The sequence below is a fragment of the Diadema antillarum genome, unplaced genomic scaffold (genome assembly GCF_040938485.1).
Source record: "Diadema antillarum isolate AM-2024a unplaced genomic scaffold, OU_Dant_1.0 seq00000250_RagTag, whole genome shotgun sequence".
Taxonomy (NCBI): domain Eukaryota; kingdom Metazoa; phylum Echinodermata; class Echinoidea; order Diadematoida; family Diadematidae; genus Diadema; species Diadema antillarum.
Window position 1 is genome coordinate 629717 of NW_027271294.1, and position 21003 is coordinate 650719.

General features: G+C 40.1%; 1 protein-coding gene across 1 annotated transcript; it reads right to left on the reverse strand.

Moving 5' to 3' along the window:
* Positions 1-1739: 1739 nt before the first annotated feature.
* LOC139729693 (argininosuccinate lyase-like) lies at positions 1740-20826 on the reverse strand. Its single transcript, XM_071640622.1, has 14 exons — positions 20688-20826; positions 17076-17270; positions 13155-13295; positions 12196-12293; positions 11156-11195; positions 10504-10541; positions 9368-9445; positions 8719-8771; positions 8363-8540; positions 7126-7210; positions 6621-6723; positions 5849-5970; positions 5126-5232; positions 1740-1882 (listed from the first exon to the last, which is right to left on the reverse strand). Exons 1-14 carry the CDS (start codon positions 20712-20714, stop codon positions 1744-1746), a joined length of 1404 nt encoding a protein of 467 aa, XP_071496723.1. The 5' UTR covers positions 20715-20826; the 3' UTR covers positions 1740-1743.
* Between the last annotated feature and the right edge of the window lie 177 nt (positions 20827-21003).

Genomic DNA, 21003 nt, shown 5'->3' on the forward strand with positions numbered 1-21003 from the left:
GTCAGTACCTCATACTGGATAGTAATTATCTGTTTAAGTGTCTATCATCTGGTGTGGAATGGGTAAAAGAACACATACACACACACACACACATACACCTATTTCAAATATTGCACCACACTTAGCTGGCCTGTTCATAATTTCCAGGCAGATAAATTGACACTGCCATCAAAATGTAGATGTCAACATTGCTGGTTCTCTGTCTTCCAGGGAAGCAACTGCAGAATATTATACTAGGGCCATACATATGCACAACAAAACCAAATTGCATTACATGTACACTCTGATTGCATGTGAAACATATTTCCAAAATATAATTTTATACCATCTCTGGCATTCAATTCTGAAGCTGGGCAAATGTGGCTACAATGCAAATGATCACTTCCATGTACTGAAGTTTCCTAGTGCACCTGGGCACTAAAGTTTGTAATCTGGGCTGAAACCCATATAAACAGTAAACCTCGGATAAGTCGACGTCGAGTGAGTCGAAAATCACTTAACTCGAAGCAAAATAAAAAGTCCCGATTTTTCCCTATGTATTTTCTCGAAGAAATATTTGGATAAGCCGAAGTACGAGAGTCGAATTTCGGATGTGTCGAAGTAAAACATTCAGTCCCTTTTGTACAAAATACACGTAGTTTACATCACTTGAGCCGAAGAGGATTTGTCTGGCATTCTCATTACATTTAGAGGAGAACAAAAAAAAAAAAAAAAAAAAAAAATCGGCATGTCGCAGAACGTTGAACCCCGTCCCTGACTTGCTGCAGGTAAGCATGCACATCACCGCACCGCTCCGCACGCATGTCGAATACATGCACATGTATGCATGTATGCACACAGCACATCGATCCATACTTTATCCATACACACAGCACATCCATACTTTATCCATGTCAAGCCAGAAATCCTTGGTCAACCAATCGCTGCTATATTAGTAACAGGCCAAGTGGACGGAGCTTGTTTGTGCGTGCCCGGCTGGCTGTATAGTTTTGTTCAATGGAGGTGGGATGGGCCTGGGAGAGTGTTTGTCTCAGGGTAGGTTGACAGAGATGGCTACCTATGTTGCACCATAGACATAGCACATGCACATTAGCGCAGACATTCTCAGAACTACGTTTAACTACTAGTATTGATACAAATTCCATATTCAATTTAGAACAAAATAATAACATTATCTTCAAGAACAGACAAATTTGAATGCAAACACACACACGCACACACACACACACATGCATGCAAATGTACTATAACACATGTACATATTAAACTGTGAGTCGAAAAAAAATCGACTCTCACGAGAGTCGAAGTTCACTTAAGTCGACGCATTTTTGTCAGTCCCGAGAACTTCGACTCATGCGAGGTTTACTGTATAAACATATGTTATAATGAGACATATTGCATCTACACCATGCACCCTGTAGATTTCATCTACTATCCCTTGCAATAATCTCTATTAAGGTATTTATGGATTGAAACATTCTTTGAAATGTATAGTATTCTCTCCACCTCTTGGCTAAGACAGAATCATTTCATCACAGGTTTTGTTTATTTCAGACATGATGCCAGCTGAATGAAAGAGTTTAACATATTTGGGTTAAATTTATCCATGTGCACAAAATACACATGTCTAGATTCCTCGTGATTTCATCCATCTTGACAGCAGGAAATGAGATGCCAACAAACGTTCATAAAATGAAACCAGAGTAATTTCTATGTCCTTGGAACTGTATCATCGCATGTGTTTTACACAGATTCAATCCACTGGCGCAGCTGTGAGACTTGGTTCAGCACACTCTGTCGGCTAGTTCCCCCAGAGCTCTGGTACTGCTCCACACTGCTCTCATAGTTCCACACACTAGCAACGTCCGACTCAAATGAGGGGCTTTGGAAAACAGAGAGGAACAAATGAAAACATTTAGATGATTACAATCCACACATATTTAACAAAATAACAGGTAAAGTTTGACATTTGGCACTCATGCTCTTCCCCGAAACTTACAGCATTTATCACATAGACAAGTACCAGTCTACAACATGTACTACATGCTGTATACTGGTACTTGTCTATTTGACAAATGTAAACTTATTTTTATACTAATCATAAAGACATGTGCACAGTCTCTCAGTCAATGTGAGCACACATACACACACACTTAAACCTGACATAAACCCAAAGGATATTTCAACTTGGGGATAAAATGCGAGGGGTCACCAAAATGTATTTAGTATTACAATACCTAAAACATCTTTATCACTTTACATAATATCCAGAGATACTGTAGCACAGATCTTTCTCAACCTAAAAATTCAGTCATTAAAAACTGAATAAAAATTGTGATTTCAAAGTGAACAAGAGACCCGCGGGTCACGTGCTCACCTGAGTATCGCAAGTTCATCTTCCATGCACTCTTGCAGACTCTTACCTGAGAACATTGGAAACTTATGGTGGAGGTAGCTTTGAGAATGGGGGCATGGTGTCCATTTACATATTCCATCATGCTGGTAAAAATACCTGCCAAGTACATTGTACTTTATAGAATGTTGGATTATGCAGCTTGGGAAAAAAGACTTAAAGCCCTATCACTTTTGATTAAAACTAGAGAAAAATATTATTTAATATTCATTAATTTAGGAGGTTTGGGCCCCATGGGGCCCCCAAGGAAAGCATGGTGCCCATTCAAACACTTTGAGATCTTATCCCTATGGGAATGCTGCTTGACAAGTTTAGTGAAAATCCATTATGTCGTTCTCAGCAAAAAGATGAAAATTTAGGCTCGCATTTGGACACCCCCCCCCCCCCCCCATCCCATCCCGCTTCCTTGGGTTCCAAGGGGATTGGGGGGGGGGGTAGGGAGGGCACCCCTGATACTCCCATGAACAAACTTGAAACAACAGTCATCAATATACTGACTCATTGTATCAACTATGACCCCGTTTACAGTGCGGGGCTGGGCCGAACCACGGCCGAGCCCAGCCTCAATAGCGAGGCCGGGCCCCGCAATTTTGTCCGTTTACACTGCCGGGTTCGGCCACGCTTTTGATTCAAACCTTTCAATATTTTGTCGTGAGTGGCACTCTGCTTGTAAACAAACGTAATTTGGTATTGTCTGGTTTTCAGACCCTTTGCCAAATGAATTCCGTGGTGATGAAGTCGCCGTTCGGGCAAAGGCTTTTGCCGAAGGTAAAAATCCTTTGCAGGACAAAACCACCTTAAACTATACTAGTTTTCGACGTTGAGGGGGTTAATATCCTGAATAGCGAAATAGTACAGGCAGAGGGTTTGGAAGCCAGACTAAAATTGATTGCGCATTTGGCCCAGTTTGCGTTCACACCGAGAAAAGGCCGGGCTCAGCCGCGGCTTGGCCGCGGCCGAGCCGAGACCACCTCCAGAGCATGGCCAAATGCGAGGCCAATTTTGGCCAATTTTGGCCTCGCATTTGGCCTTTTGCGCGTTTACACTGAAATGAAGGTGGGCTCGGCTCGCACTGTAAACGGGGTCCTAGCTCAATCACTTCCAGTTCCAGAGAAAATCTGTAAAGATTCCTTACAGGAGGGGGGGGGGGACCCCTGCCCCCCCCCCCCCCCCCCCCCCTCCCCCCCGATGGGGCATGGTGCCTAATTGATGAAATTGAGATTCTATCCCCCTAGGGATGCTACCTGCCAAGTTTGGTGAAAATTAGTGATAGGGTTTTCAAGAAAAAGATGACAATTTACAATTTCGGTCCAAATATAGGCCCCCTGGGGCGCCCCAGGTGGGGCATGGTGCCCATTTGATGGGAATGAGATTCTTTCCCCCTATGGATGCTACCTGCCAACTTTGGTGGAAATTCATAATGGCATTTTCAAGAAAAAGATGAAAATGTACAATTTGGGCCCCATTAGGACCCCCTCCCCTCCCCTGGGTCCCAAGGGGGGCATCCCTGATTCCACCATGAACAAACTTGAAACTACAGTCATCAATGTACTAATTCATAGTATCAACTTAGCTCTATCACTTCTGGTTCTAGAGAAGAAGATTTTTTAAGATTCCTTAATTTTGGGGGGTTTGGGCCCCTCTGGGGGCCCCCCAGGTAGGGAATGGTGCCCACTTGAACAAATTGAGATCCTATCCCCCTAGGGATGCTACCTGCCAAGTTTGGTGAAAATCGGTCAAAGGGGTTCTCAAGAAGAAGATGAAAATGTAAAAGTTTACGCACGACGGACGACGCACGACGCACGCCGGACGCCGGACGAAGAGCGATTGCAATAGCTCACTTGAGCCTTCGGCTCAGGTGAGCTAAAAAGCTAAGCTTTGGAAAAGTGATGTGCAAGTTACAAGAATGTTAACCTTTTGCCAAAAGAAAGCTGAGCATATGATTTCAGTAAAAATCTTCAGCAGTAGCAATATGACACTAACCTATTGGGGACAGGCTGATTTTGCTGCAACACGCATTTCCAATAGACACTCGCCCATGTATACTCCACAGTACTCGAGATTCGTCCTAAACAGGTTAACAAAGCCCTTTCACTCTACATATTACACTGAAAATTCCCATGTTATTATAACTGCTTGTCTCCTCATGAAGAAGGAATGGCTAACACAAATTTCTGCAACTTGAAAACTGATGAACTAAGTTGAAAGTCCAAGAAGGGTTAAAAAAAAAATCACAGACAACAGAGTGCATTGAGAAATTAATTATCTAGGATGAGAAATCTGCAGAGGGTTTTGATATATCTGTTTTTACTAGGGTCATAGCATATATCACAGCAACACAGTGTGGAAAATGGATTTAAAAATGACAACAACAATTATGATTGCAACTGATTGACAAATTGCCCTACATATTGTCAATCAGTTGCAATGAAAACACCTCAATGGAAGAATTTCATGAATTGAATGATTATGATGATGATCACAACTCGTGTCCTTCCCAATTTTTCAATCAAAGTGTGTCTGCTTATGAGAGCTGGTAAAAGAATGACCACTGTCAAGTTAAATGTTCACTTTTCTCCATTCTATCTTTGTTCTTTTTCTTTTCTTCTCATTTTTTTTTTAAATTTCCATTCTCCCTCCCTTCCTTCCAGTATGAAGGAATCCTTGAGTAGAGACCGGTGGGTGGCTAGTCACATGACAAGGGTTACCCACCTGACTGTCTTGAGATCATCCAGGGTGAGGTCAGTCAGTGGACACTGCTTCTTCTCAGCCAGGGCAACGCACTCTCCCGACAGACCATGGGCTTGCCGAAATGGAACCTGAAAGATTTAGAAGCACAACTGCATGTTGTCACTACTCCATTTCTTGCTTTCAAATGCCTATACTTCATCTAATCCATATCAGGGCAATTACCCTCAGAGGACAATCCCCCCCCCCCCCCCAAATACTGACTAGTGATAAAGTTGAAGCACAATTTAGGACTAAGGTTAGGTTTAGGTTTAGGGTTAGAGTTTTGTTTAAGGTTAGGATTAGGTTCAGGATTAGGATTAGGGTCAGGATAAGGGTCTGGGATAATTGTCCCAGAGGTTATTGCCCTAGGACCCATCTAATCATCGAATGAGGACATACTAAAATTCTGGAGCATACTGAAGGAGAGAAATGCATATATTTTCCAGTTGGAATGAAAAAAAAAAAGATAAAAGAAAATAATGTCCTACTGTGCTGTCTCTCATGAAAAAATACAGTCAGATTATTTTTCCACAACATCCCAGCTTATTTGAATGTTATTTGCTCAAGATGAAATAAGTAACAAATTATAATTTGTTGTGTCACTGCAATAAGCAAATTTGGTCTACAGGATTTTCAACAAAGCTAAGACTATCTATTTCCACACTTCAATCATACCTCAACAGTTAAACATTTCAGTGGCCTTACCCCTTTCCTGACGAGATAGTATGCCAGGTCAGTGGCCAGCATGTCTGGACTGAGTGCAGCGGTCATCACCTCTGGGTTCACGGTCAAGGTGGAGATCACACCGGTGGCTACCTGTAGTACACCTGGATGGGGTGACATGGATGCCATGGTATTATGGATACTTTAAGCAATCTGTTGTAATATTTCTAGCATTCAGGCCCAGTCATAACAGTACATTTAAAGTACTCACAATTTTCTGTGATGCTATCAATGGTTTTCTAACCAACTTGTGACACAATCATATATATTCTGCACCTCAGATGGTGTCCTTAGTAGAAAAAGCAACATTATAGCATCAGGGATGCTATAACCCAACTGTGATGTCATTGTATTTATCATTACCTACATATGATGCTATCAAAGGTAATCACAGTCACCTGTAAAAGTATGTACGATATTGAAACATGCCCTCTGATTGTGCACTGCATGATAGTTAGGTATAAACCAGACTGTGATATCAGTGATACCAATGATAGAATGGCATGTGGTATTCAAACCAACCTGTGATCGTATTATAAACACTCAAACCCACCAGTGATGGTATCATACGTTCTCAAACTCACCTCTGGTTCTATTCATGGGTACTCAAACCAACCTGTGATGGTATCACTGGTCCTCATTAACTCACCTGTGATGGTATCATAGGCACTCAACCCACCAGTGACGGTGGCATAGGCACTCAAACCAACCATAGGTACTCAAATCAACCTGTGATGGTACCACTGATCCTCACCTGTGATGGTATCATAGGTTTGAAACATCCCCTCTTTATCCTCCTGGAGGTCTTTGTTGTAAGTACTTGGTAGACCCTTCATGGTCATCAGAAATCCACAGCACTGATAAAGAAATAAGATTACATAGGTGATTCACTATGACTCTTGCCAAAAGCTCCAGAGACATCTTCAATATGCTTAAACTGTCAAAGATGCTTTTCTTTAAAAAAGAAGAAGAAGATGAAGTGAATATGCATTCCTCAATGTACACCGATGTCACTCTCAATGACCATACCACTTTATTCATGTCAACATAAGGCACTCCTGAAAACCATTGATAGCATCACAGAAAATTGTGAGTACATTTAAATGTACTGTCCAAACAATTGGCATATTGCACATGACTGTTAGTACTGAAAAAATATGGCACTCATTATGTCTTTGCAGTCTTTAGTAATTCTTTTTCACACTATTGTGCAATATCTTTGAAATAAATGACATGAAAGCCAACAAGGCTGTACTCACCCGTCCAAAGATGGTTCCAGTCTTCCCTCTAATCAGCTCCAGACTGTCTGCATTCTTCTTCTGTGGCATCAGACTGCTACCAGTGCTGCCCTCATTTGCATAGATGACACAAAAAGTACAATGAACTTGGGTAGGGCTATTGTTACGCTTGTTCCTCTTGACGAGTTGACTCTTGGCCAATAAGGGGCTGCATGTCATGTTTCTCATTCCTATGAATGCACATGTTTTCTGATGGCTTCCAGAGATATGTTGAGAAATTTCTGATCACTAAAATACGTTTGCCATTCACAGAAGCCCAAAGACCATTCTCTATTCTTTCCTCCCAATACACACTCCTTTGTACATGGATGAGCAAATCATAACACATCACTGTCTTTCAGCTTAATAAAATTAGCTCTTATGATATACAGTTACAATACGAATCTAGCTTGAAAAGCTTCCAAAATAATTCTTGAAGTGATGATTTCAGAATATTTCAGAATTTCAATGGAGCTAGAGTCACACAGTAAAGCCATAAACTTTCCAAACAGATTGGAATGGAGTCAAAAGGGGCCTGAGCTTTTGATCCTAGCAGAATCTTCGTCAGAGGCAAAATGACAAACAGGTAGGGAAAGCAATCACATAAGGACTACACACAGCATGAACAGTCAGGGGAGGGCTATTGGGACACAGAACAAAGAAAACAAAAGGGGAGGATTGGAGGTCACGGGCAAGGAGCCCAACAGGTTAAGGGAGGGGGATTAAAGGAGGGTGGACAGACAAAAGGCAGAGGAGGGTCAGTGATGATCCTGAGGACCATGAGGGCAACCTGTGAAGGATAAGGATGAATAGGGAGGCAACATCAAACAAGATAAGGAACAACACAGGGATGAATTAAGGAAAAGAGTGAAATAGCAACAACATGGGGGGGGGGGGGGCGGAGCAAGCAGCGAGCCCTAAAGTGGTGTACCAAGAAGAGGCAACAATATGAAAGCGAGAGTCAACCAAGTTATCGAACATATCAAAGTATATATATATATATATATATATATATATTTCTTTTTCTTTGTTGTTGCTACAAAGAAATAGGAACATGGCATCATCGGGAATACAACGTTGACGTCGTAAGCTCATCTTATGTTCTTTGTATCCGGTAGAAAAGGAGCTAGATAAATATCAACCATCATTATCTCATTTCTAAGGAAACAAAGTGAATGTGACATGAAGATCTGCCCATTTGCCACCAAGATGAACTAACCTATATGCATCAGCCAGCTGGACAAAGCCAAACTCCTTGGAGCAGTAGAGGATGAGGTCTTCGGCCACCTTGCTCAGATGGACCATGGTCATGGACGCCCAGAAGAGGAACTCGGCCACAAAGTCACGGCCAGCCGTTCCGTCCAGGCTGTTGGGGGCGGGGCGCGAGAATTCCAGCTCTGAGAGATACCACAGGTCATGAAACAGGAGAGATCTTTAAACACCATGCCAAGATATTAAGATGTATGCGGCTTTCAACAGGAGCGATCATATGCATTCAAATGAATGTGTGAATGAAATCTGGCTTACATGAATTAGTTCATTGTTCAACGATGCCAACATTTCATTCCATATTACCTTTTGCCAAAGATTCTCTGTCTATATTGAAAGGGTTCCCGGCCAGGGCTCCTCTGGAAGAGAGAGGAAAAAAAGAAAGAAAAAATACAAATTTGAATAATAGCGACATTATGTTACCTTTTCTGGCTACATGCATCTGGGTAATGCTGTGATTTGGCAATATCTGTTACATTCAAATTCTAGGATTCCTAAGCTTTGCTGAGTACAAACAAGATGCAAGTTGTAAATCCATGGTGGAGTACGATGAAGAAAAAAAACCCAACTAAATCAGCAATGGGGCTTGTTTTTGCATTAATTTCAAAATTGGTCAAAGATTAAGATAGCATTTGAACTTTCACTTGAAATAAATCAGCTCGTTTGTTAATACTTGTACACAAATATCAACAACAAACATTACAAGAGTCAATTCAAGACCATTTGCATCATCAGCTTAAAGTATTTGTTTCCATCAACACGAACAAACCATTGCACATGGCAGACAATATTTAGGGCACTGAGATTATTTCACATGATTTCATATACTAAACTTTGCACGCACATCATCTGCTGGACATGGAATTTTGTTGGAAAATGGAAGTCTCATAAACAGAGATATTACCATCAAAATAAAATCCTAAAAATGAAAATAGTGCAGATGACAAGAACTCACCCTCCCAGCGGCATGATGTTGACTCTGGCTTTAAGCTCTCTTAGTCGCTGTACATCCCTCTGAAGGGCCCATGCATGGCTGCCATATAACACACAGACAAACATAGAATTGTTAGGAACTCAGTAAAATCAAGCAAGATTAGGAAATAAGCATCTCATTTCTAACAATTTAATCGTATTTCAGGTCTTCCCCGCACACTGAATTTGCTTATGCAGTAGGTGAAAGAAGCCCAACAGGATATAGATGAAGAGTTCTCTAGACACATCCAAAAGTTGTACTTAAATGTGACAATTTCGACGACAGGCTGTCACAGGTAAATACAACTTTTGGATATGTCTAGAGAACTCTACATCTATATTAATCAACCATCCTTATGAACTTGCTTCGCAAACCAACAGGATGCTTAAAGTAGTCACTTGTTAGATGATCTCAGTATTAACTACCCTCTCAAACCCTCTTCTTACTGTCCTCTATTTGAAGTCGTATGACAATCTGTATACAATGTGTAAAACAGACAGTCTGGGGTTCAAATTATGGCCAGCATATTCACCTTTCAACAAAACATTTAGCCCACAATGTCCCAGGCATATAATAAATGAGCACCTGGTAATGCTCACATAACAATAAACACTAGCCCTCTGGGAAAGTGAAGTTAGCACTGCAGAGGTTAACCCGGAGACAAAAGACCACATTATTATTATCATTATGATATTGCTTTCTGGCTTAAGTCACTTTAGGTTTGTTTGTTGTAATTTTCATTCCTCTTTCTATGTGTGAATGGTCTTTTTGATATGCTACATGTATATAATGATATGATCACTTATTAGCAGCACTGGCAATGAGATCTATTAAAGTTGCACTTGTGATACCATATATATAAAATCAATGAAGATCTACTTTAAGATCAGATCCCTAAATGCTAAATAAAGATCTGTGGCCAGCAGAGAGGACACAAGATGATCACATTTATACTGTTTTGTCCATCTGTTGTAAAAACTTAGAAAAAATCAAATAAATTTCTTCTTCCTCTGTTTCAGATGAATGTGCCTAATGTAACCAACCTTTCTTGCTAGCAGACATGTATGACTAGGTAAATTCAAGGTTGAAAAGTAATCAAACAGTAATGGTAATTTTACCTCAATAACCAGTGGCTCCATCTGATTGGCTGAGCTCTCTGTGAAGAGAAATTATATAAAATATAAATTTAGTCAGCTTCAAAGGAAAAATGAACTAGGTCTGTACACAGATGGGCAATTACACAGTAAAAAACTTCAAACTTCATCATTACTTACAGCTGATCAACACTTCTAGATTCAAAGTCAACTTTGAATTGTTATCTTACGCATGTTCTTATGGAAGAGCATTTAAAAGAAAGAGAGCGCAAAGAATTACAAAGTTACTGCAAGCTAAACGGACATCCATTTCCAGTTTTATGAAGACTGTTGACTTTTGTAATTTTTTTTAAAGTCCTTGAGACAGGCAGGTTCTTTTGTTGCATCAAAATTTCATACCTGAACTATAAGATACTATACAATATTATGAAGGTAATGATTTTGGGACTTGAATTCTGAATTTGTTGTAACAAAATTTCATTATTGATGTGTTCATGGTGACAGGAGCACCCTACATTATTTTTCTGCAATCAACCCCCCCCCCCCCAAAAAAAAAAAAAAAAAAAAAAAAAAAAAAAAATGAATGAAAAATGACAAAATTTTGTGGTGTTTTCTGCTTCCTAATCAAAAACTCCTGATGGGAAAGGAATCAAGAATGCATACCAAGGTGATTTACCTGCATGTGAGTGTATCCCGGCATAAGATAGTCCACTTCACTGAAACAAGGAAATTAACAGTGCAAAAGACAAATTGAACCTGTTGCTTTTCAAAAGTACTGTCCATGCCATGCATTTTTTTGCGACGGTCTGATTTTCACAAAAGTTGTGAGTCAACTGGTATAATACATTTGCATGCCAAATTGTTGCTTCCAATGACACATACAAAATACAATATTTTCTCTGAGGTGGGATACTGCTGTCTGATTTGTACAACACATGATTTATGTTTTCTGATGTCCAATCCTAACAACACATGCTCTCTGCATGAAATTAAACGGATTCATACATAAAAAGTTGTAACTGCATTGTAAATTCATTTTTTTTTTCAAATTCAAATCAAATTTTATAACCAATATCCCAATTTTTTGATAAAACTAAAAAAAAGTAATACAAAAAGATATACATACACATAATTTTTTTTTCTTCAAAATCATTGTATTATTGGAAAAGAGATGCCCACATAAAAGACAAGCTTGCAGATATGTGGACCACTGTAAAGATCACCCCCCCCCCCCCCCCCCCCCCCCCGCCCCCAAAAGAGAGAGAGAGATATATAATATCGTCGCTGGGGTGAAAAGACCTTGTAGCTGAAATTTTAGTAAAAATGCCTTTTTTGAATTAATGGTCAAATAATGGGTTAAGTGATGTCCTGTCCAAATCCCAACCATCTTACTCCAAAAATGAAGCCACCACAGCATGTCAAAGGAAAGGCTTTGCTCTGGCCGCCATGTTTTTTGGCTTTCCTGAACATTTGACATTTTGTAGATACGAGGTCTTGTTGCCCCAGCGACGATATAATAATACACCTGGGGCCCGTTGCATAAAAGTTACAATTATGGTAACTTTGCCATCCAATGGTAACTTCCATGGAATTCTTGATTTTGATTGGCTGTTGAGTATTGTTACCATGGTAGTTACCATTGGATGGCAAAGTTACCATAATTGTAACTTTTATGCAATGGGCCCCAGGTATCTCTTGTGTATGTTTAAAACTCACTTGTTGGCTCTTTCAACAATGACAGCAATGAGGTTGACCATGAGTGGAGAGAGAACATCAAGACTCCCTCTCAGCCATAGTCTGGTGTCAGTAGCACACTTCAAGGGGGGAAAACAAGTGAATATGAGTTCTATCAATGTGATCTAGACACACACATTCATATCAAACATTACTGACAAAATCAGACACTTGGGCCAGGGGGAATTCCATATAGGTATCTTAAATCTAGACCCTGGGTTTAAATGCAAATTGCAACTGCCATTAAATGTATTATTCATGGTTTACATTGTTGCAGAGTGTTATGAATATGACACAACTGCTGCAGTAAAGAGCAATTGATTACGATTAATTTTCAAGTTGTACTTAATCATAGGCTTGAGCATTAAAATGTATATTGATACGCTTTTGAGAAGACGACACCTGGCATGTCAGTAAGTTGAGTAATGTCTGCATCCAATCAGTTCTAAACTGTACTGTAATAGCGGAAATTTATGTGTACTTTTTCGTGCTTGGCCAAGTAAGATAATTTCTGCATGTTTTCAATTTTGCTAGATCAACATGTGAAATAGTATTACGTAATCACATAACATGCAAAATATTCATATGCTTTTAATTTTGTCCTAGTTTATAAAATGCAAAATGCATGAAAATTTCCACTGTTAAAATGTCCACTTTTGCAGTATGTCTCAGCAAAATGGCAGAAAATCAATGCCTCTACTTTCTGTTAAACAAAATTAGATGAAATTAAGTAATTTGTGCGACAACGTTGTTTTTGTTTGTTTTGTTTCGGGGTTTTGTTTTGTTTTTGTTTGTTTGTTTGTTTCGAGGTTTTGGGTTTTTTTTTTTTTTTTTTTTTTGTTTCTACTGCAGTTAGTGGTTGGGCTAAACACAAAATCACAATGACAGGGTCAATGCGAACAAAAAAAAAATCACCACATCATTACAATGGTCAAGCACACCTGGTCATTTCTGCTCCTGCCTGTGTGGAGCTTCCCTGCCACAGGACCGATGTGTTCCTTAAGTCTCCTCTCATTGGCTGTGTGGATGTCCTCATCTCCTGGCTGGATCACGAACTCACCCTTCCCCCATTCCTCAGCAACCTGAGTAGAACGAGACCCAGTCAGTGTTATCTGTAATCTGGCCTCCTCCAACCAATCTCAATGATGATGCTACATAGGCATCTCCCCTTACCTACATCTCAACTCAGCATACAAATAGAAGGTGCAATCATCAATGTGACATGCTATTGGGTCTCCACTCTCTGGTTCTCTGTAGCTTACACAAGACAGAAAGGGGCACATACAAAACCTCATGTTACATCTCAAAATAATACCAGCAGCATGTGAACTCCACATAATTCCACATACTTTGCACACATGAAACTGCAGCATCTTTCTCACTCTAAACTATTGAATATTCAGTCATTTCTTACACACTACAGGGATATTAAGGGAGTCCATATTGCCAAAATCTTTGCACGAGCAGGATAAGTTAAATGATGGGAAAGCCAAAACACTACATATCTACTGTATAAGCCATATATTTCGAAAGGTTTTTATTCTTATGAATTTCGTGAATAAGTCGGGTGCTATTCGCGAATTTAACAAAACATGAAAATATAATCTCTGATCCCGACATAACTGTGATGTGTACACATATTTCTCCATTCATTAACTGTACTCTGAGACTGCGAATTTAACCACTTGTTAAATTGCCGGAAGTCCTGAGAGATATGTTCGAGAAAAAGAAAATAATCATTTAAATAGTAGAAGGAAGAAAAAAGATAGGGGTGGGACTGAAGAAGGAATACAGACACACACACACACACATATTTCAGGGACCACAGAGCAAGAGAGAGAGAGACACACACACACACTTCAGTCTGCGAGTGCATTAGGAAATGTATGGGGGGGGGGTGGTTTAAAGTACAGTGACACTGGAAACGAGAAAGCAAGAGATGGTGTGAGGAGAATGAGAACTAAGGAGATGGTAAAGAAAGGAGAGAAGAGAGCAAGGACATAGAGAGATGTAGAGATCGGAAGTGGCACAGGAGAGAGAAGGAGAGAGAGGGTAGTAAAGTGGTCATGGGAACGTGCTGCGACTGCTCAAATTAGGCACGATAAAACAACTGTCAGCCATGCAGTCGCCCAAGGACTGCAATCAGCTGATTAAAAGGGATGGGGGAGGGAGAGAGAGAGAGAAAAAAAAAAATCTGTTTGCCATGTACTCAAGACGGGTGCAGCATTGCCAATTGTCTCAGCTTCCACCATCTGTCAGGCATTTCTGAGCATGATTAAACCATGGAGCTGCTATAGTAGCTCCATGATCAAAGACATCCAAGTCTCTTTATACCAACCATATTTAACCCACACTGCAATGCCATTTCAGCATTTGTATGTATGTTTGATGCAATAATTTTGCATAGACACAAACTAGTACACTTTGCTGTAAGAAATTTTACATAAATTTTTTTTTTGGTTCATACAGAGAAAAAAACAACATGCAAACATCATCTACAAGCCTGTTGCAGTCATATCAAAAGGAATACGACTTCACAATGATAATAATTACTGCGAATTTGCTTCTTTTGTTTTGTTTTGTTTTTTGCTCTAATTGTGACTGCATCCACACACATCAAATAGGAATGTTCCCCCTTATTATGCATGGCTTTTCTGGGTTGTAACCAGTATGAGATTATTTTCTTTCTTTAGTCTTGTGTTGAGGGTATAATATAACTTCTAGGCAAGAAATTAGTTCTTCATGGTGAGGAACCTTTTCATTTTTGTTACTCCTCACATCAGAAATCTGCCTACAGTGCATCTGAAAATGACACCAAATACTAAAATTGCTCACAACTCATACTTCTCTTTTGACTGACTAACCCCTTAAACTCACACTTGTGCAGTGCTCAGGAATGTGCACACAATGAGAAGCTGGCAGTGTACTCAGACAATGGCCTCAAGAATTATGACTTACTTTAAACAAACAATCATTTTGAATGACTGAATTATAACCTGATATAACAAAACTTATTGTCCATCAGTATGCAAAGTTCTGCATAGAAAAGCCAAATTGATGTTTTTGAGTGCATTTTGAGTACAAAAAGGAAATAACGATAAGACAGTCAAAATATGTGCTACATATTGAACAGTGCAATCATATGTTGTGTTTAACAGTAAGTTGCAGAATTGAGCTTTACGATGATGATTTTTGGTCAATAGTCAATAGACAAACTTTCACCTATATTGGAAAGGCATAGAAAAAGATGATAAAACACATATCAATGATAATCTAGCAAGGCATTCCACAGAGGCCTTAACACAGCTGTGTTCACCTACTGGCTGTAGAGTTATTTACATAGAATTGCTCATTAATCAGTCCAGGGAGGTGTTAGAAAAGGAGAGACAACTCTTCGTAATTCATGCAAACACATGCTTTGGTTCAAAGCGCTACAATGGGATGTTTAGCATTCCACTATATGCTTTGAAGTCATGCTCTGCACCGCTCTAGTTGCAAGGCGAAGTTCGGTGACGAAAAATGCATTTCACCTTTCGTTGAATTACAAGCTTTATTTCCCCGTAAAATTTTAAATGAAATACTCGAAATGATTAAGAGTAGTTTAGGAAAGAATTCAATATTATAAACATGTATTTTTAGTTTCTTCGTAATGCACAAATTGAAATGAAATGAAAATTAGGCCATCTTAAAAACCTAATAAAAACCTAATATTTTCCTATAATGCGCGCATTTCCGCATGTTAGTTTTCTATCCTTTAATCTGGGATATTTTGATCTTTCAAATAAAGTACTCTGCTAAAGCGTGCACCAGCGCGCTCTTAAACTATTTGCTGTTAAAATTGTCAGCTTTACACTGCAGTTTGATTCGCTGCTCCAATTCAAGGTACACAAATTCATTGTTGCCATCACATTGAAAGAGAGAGCGCGAAATGCAGTAGGGGCAAGTATTTCTAGATGTGAGAGCGCTAGTCCCGATTAGTGATGCTCTCTTTCCACCTGTAGTTAAGCACATAACTTCTCGGCGGTGCCACGCATGTCTTCAAAGGGGAGCAGAAATTGTCTCTCCTTTTCTAACACCTCCCTGATCAGTCTGAGGTACACAAACAGCACAGCAAAATTTTTTTCCCCCAATTAAGTACCATGGAATCAGCTGGCATGGTTAAATTGGACATTTAATAACATCGATACATGGTATCCTAGAAACCAGATATTGTCCATGGATCCATGCATGATCAGAGACATTTCTAGTCTGAAACTACAAAAAAAAAACAAAAATCATACAAGTACCAGATTGCAGACAATGTGGGATTATATAATTATACTGTTATTAAAATTGCATTCCACATTCCAGAACACATTTTTATTCTTCAAGATCAGTCACTGTCTTGTACAGATTTTCAGATTTCTCAAGATAAGCTGCTTCAGTCCATGAGATAAAGTGCAACTTTAATATCCTCATCAAATCACTGTTCAGTGTTCCACACACTACTGTATAAGCTGTTATTTTCGCATGCAGATATTTTCGCGAATGAGGTCAAAGACATTTTCGCGAGATGTTACTTTCGTAAATTGACACCAACAGTATATGGTAAATGCACTATTGCCCTAGCGCAATGCAACATTCGTGTGTTGTTAAATTCACGATCAGACTGTGATTTGCAAAATTTGCGAAAATTAAACTCTCGCGAAAGTAACAGCTTATACAGTATTATTATCAATATAAAGAAGTAGTGATAGAATATCAATAAAAGTAAATCATAACAATATAAAATCAATAAAACAGATAAACAGTCAAGGCATTATATGAAAAGACAATCATGCAACTATTTAATTCCCAATCGTAAAGTTCTTCTTAAAAATTACCTTTTCAAGGCCACCATAGATGGAATCACGCTCCTCCTCTGTAACCAGGCCAGCCGTGCAAATGGCCTTCACATAGGCTTTGCTGCCCTCAATGTCTGCCTTCCACATTCTCTGGTCGAACCCTATGGATGCATTAAACTGCTCCATGACAGGATCTGTGGCTCCGGTGAAGCGCCCTCCCCATAGCTTTTGAGTCTGATGAGACATGATAATCAAAATGAGAGCAGAAATTGTGCTTATGACAGTTTAATACTGTAACACTTGTCAAGGCAGACAACTCCTAACCTAGGGAAAGGCCATACATGCTGCAGCTCAAACATTTCATTGTAGAAACTTTTGCATACAAAAGTCCATTGTTATGTACCTTCTGTGACAAGTTGAATTCATATGATACCAACCATAGTATTACACTACAACTGTGTCATATAAACAGCTAATGAAGATGCAATACGGTGTATCACATTATTATTATCATTCTATTCAGCATTTCAGATGTGTGTACATATAAAAACAAGAAACAAATTTGATTCAGCATGACAAAGAATTAAATCATAACACAGCAACAAAGCAGAAATGGAAGAACAGGAATAGATCATATAAGGAACAGGGCTGCCAGAGGCAAGAAAAGGTAAACTTAATTCCCATGGCCTGCCGATCTTCTACCCCACACCCCGTCAACTATGGCAAAATCTGCACAAGAAATAGCACATGACAGTTACAGTGTATTTCAAATTATTATACACTGTATAGCATAACTGTCATTACATTACACCCTCTTCAAAATTGCACTTTTAAGAATTTGCAAAGTATCTCCAAATACAATATCGATTCTCTCCTCTGGAGAGAGGCTCTCCCAGAGACTAGCGTTGTAACTTGCAGACAAGATGATAATCTTTGGGTTTTGTTTTTTCTTCTGTATTTCAGGTGCCTGGATTTCCAGAATGGTACCACACAAAGTATGAGGAAGATCCTGCTATCTACACATACAAATTGCTGGAGGACTACAGGGATGGAGACCTGGAGATTGTAGTCTAATGGTGTGTATTTACATGCAGTGTTGGTCATAATAGCACACACCCACACACCTACACACACCTACACAAACACACACATACAAGCACACACACTATCATAAAGGAACTGAAAATAAGCATTTCATTTTCTCCAATCCACCTTTACTTTTACCAAAATTTTCATTTCAGCTGCCCGGATTTCAGGTCATCACCAAGTTGGATCAGGATCCTGTCGTCATCGATCAGTTGCTGCTTGGACACCAAAACTAAAAAAAACAAGAGACCCACAGGTCTAGCGCTCACCTGAGTATCGCAAGTTCACCTTTCACGCAGTCACTTATCTAAATTATTCACAGCTCTACCAAAATTTGACCAGGCATTCTTATAGAAGATGAAAATGTACAATAAGGGCCAAAATTTTTTAAGATTCCTGAACTTTGAGGGGATTGGGGGCCCCCTTGGGACCTCTGGGTGGGGCATGGTGCCCATGTTGATAAATTGAGATCCTAACCCCCTAGGAATACTACCTGCCAAGTTTGATTAAAATCCATCATGAGGTTTTCAGGAAGAAGATGAAAATGTACAATTTAGGCCCCCATTTGGACCTCCCCATCACTCCCCTCTGAACCCAAGAGGGGCACCCTTGGATCTGCTATGAACAAACAAGGTTTGGGCCCCTTGGGGCCCTCCAGGTGGGATACCGTGCCCACTTGAACAGATGGATATCCTGTGCCCGTAAGGATACTACCTGCCAAGTTTGGTGAACATCGGTCATAGGGTTCTCAAGAAGAAGATGAAAATGTACAATTTAGGTCCCATTAGGACCCCTCCCCACCCCCCTCCCCTGGGTCCCAAGGGGGGCACCCCTGATTCCGCCATGAACAAACTTGAAACTACAGTCATCAATGTAATAACTCATAGTATTAACTTAGCTCTATCATTTCTGGTTCTAAAGAAGAAGATTTTTAAAGATTGCTTCATTTTGGGAGGTTTGGGCCCCCTGGGGCCCCCCTGGGTGGGGCATGGTGCCCATTTTGTCCAACTGAGTTCCTAACCCCCTAGGGATGCTACCTGCCAAGTCTGGTGAAAATCGGTCATGGGGTTCTCAAGGAGAAGATAAAAATGTACAATTTAGGCCCCATTAGGACCCCTCCCCACCACCCTCCCCTGGGTCCCAAGGGGGACACCCCTGATTCCGCCATGAACAAACTTGAAACTACAATCATCAATGTACTAGCTCATAGTATTAACTAGGTTCTATCACTTCTGGTTCTGGTTCTAGAGAAGAAGATTTTTAAAGATTCCTTCATTTTGGGAGGTTTGGGCCCCTCTGGGGGCCCCCTGGGTGGGGCATGGTGCCCATTTTAACAAATTGAGTTCCTAACCCCCTAGGGATGCTACCTGCCAAGTCTGGCAAAAATCGTTCGTGGGGTTTTTGAGAAGAAGATGAAAAAATAAAAAGTTTACGCACGGACGCCGGACGACGGACGACGGACGACGCACGCCGGACGAAGGGCGATCGCAATAGGTCACTTGAGCCTTCGGCTCAGGTGAGCTAAAAAGAGGACTGCAAAAGAATTGTCATCTGACATTGTTTTGAGGGCAAAACTTATCATTCCTTGTCTGTTGTTGTCTCCTGATAGTTTAGAATGTTTTACTTTGTAATGAATTCAAGTTTGTTTGGTTTTGGGTTTGTTTTGTTTTGTTTTGTTTTGTTTTGTTTTGTTTTGTTTTGTTTTTTGCATTATAGTATCGAACTTTAATTCTCTGATAATGTTTCCCATGTCAGAATGCAAGGCGACAGACAGGAAATGGTGATTTGGGAAGCTAAAACTGCCTGTAACTTCGCCAATATTCAAAGGTTTGAGCTGATTTTACCACCATTGTTTATCTCCTTGCGTGCTCTTTCCAATGATACCAAATTTATGGGGATGCTGTAAAAAAATCCAAATCTCACCGAACTCCCTAACTAGATTAACCAAGGCGGTACAGTATGAGCAGGTAAAAATAAGTAATTCCCTGTCGTCAGAAATTGTTTCAGCGCCATCTGTGGGATCATTTCGAAACCGTCTAACGGTTGATCACAGTGGCTAGTATTTTCGTCAAATTTTCTATGTGCTTGTAAATATCTGTAAATAAATTGTATTATAATGTAAATAGCACCAGTCTGCAAGAATCTTCAGTCTATTGAAGGAGGCAGACTTAATCAGAAGAAGAAGAAGAAGATTGTAGATAGATATAGACTGTTTTGTGACTAAATATATATATATTTTTAGATTTTAGCGGGGGGGGGGGTAGATTTCTACAAAAGGAACTCTTAACTGGTGCTTGAAGTCCCCAACATTGCCTCCCCTACCCCCCCCCCCCCGAAAAAAAACCCAAACAACAAAACACAACACAACAAAACACACACATACACACGCCAACATCAACACCATACATTACACGCGCGCACACACAAAAGAACACAAAATTAGGTTGTGAGAGTGACTTCTAAACTAACGGGTGGGACTACAGTGTTTGAAGAGGGACTGTCGCGCCCGAATTTTACAAACGGAAAATCAGTCATAATTCTCACAAAACTTCGCAATATACATACCTTTTCCGGCCCCTTTTCCATAGTCATTCCTGTAGCTGCTCAATGTTTCTATTTTTACTGACTGTTCACAGGTTGCATCCGTCGCCGTATTTCTTGTTTCAGATAATCTGTCTGACCAGCCGACAACGCACCGCACGATTCACATAGGTCAAACTCCACATCTGCTTGTTATGCATGAGAGAGGTTGCAGGCCTTGCAGCAGCAGCAGCAGCAGGCACGCACTAAGGAGGTTCTCTCATACCAGATTGCAGAGAGGTCTCACCTCCCTGCTCATACTGTACCGCCTTGGTACTACCAGTCTGCACGCTTGCAGCTT

Coding starts and splice junctions, on each gene's coding strand:
- LOC139729693 (XM_071640622.1), bottom strand. CDS start 20,714: ATGACTATGGAAAAGGGGCCGGAAAAG. Junction 17,271..20,687: donor TGGAAAAGGGGCCGGAAAAG/GTATGTATATTG, acceptor ATGTCTCATCAG/ACTCAAAAGCTATGGGGAGG. Junction 1,883..5,125: donor GATGATCTCAAGACAGTCAG/GTGGGTAACCCT, acceptor TGTTTTCCAAAG/CCCCTCATTTGAGTCGGACG.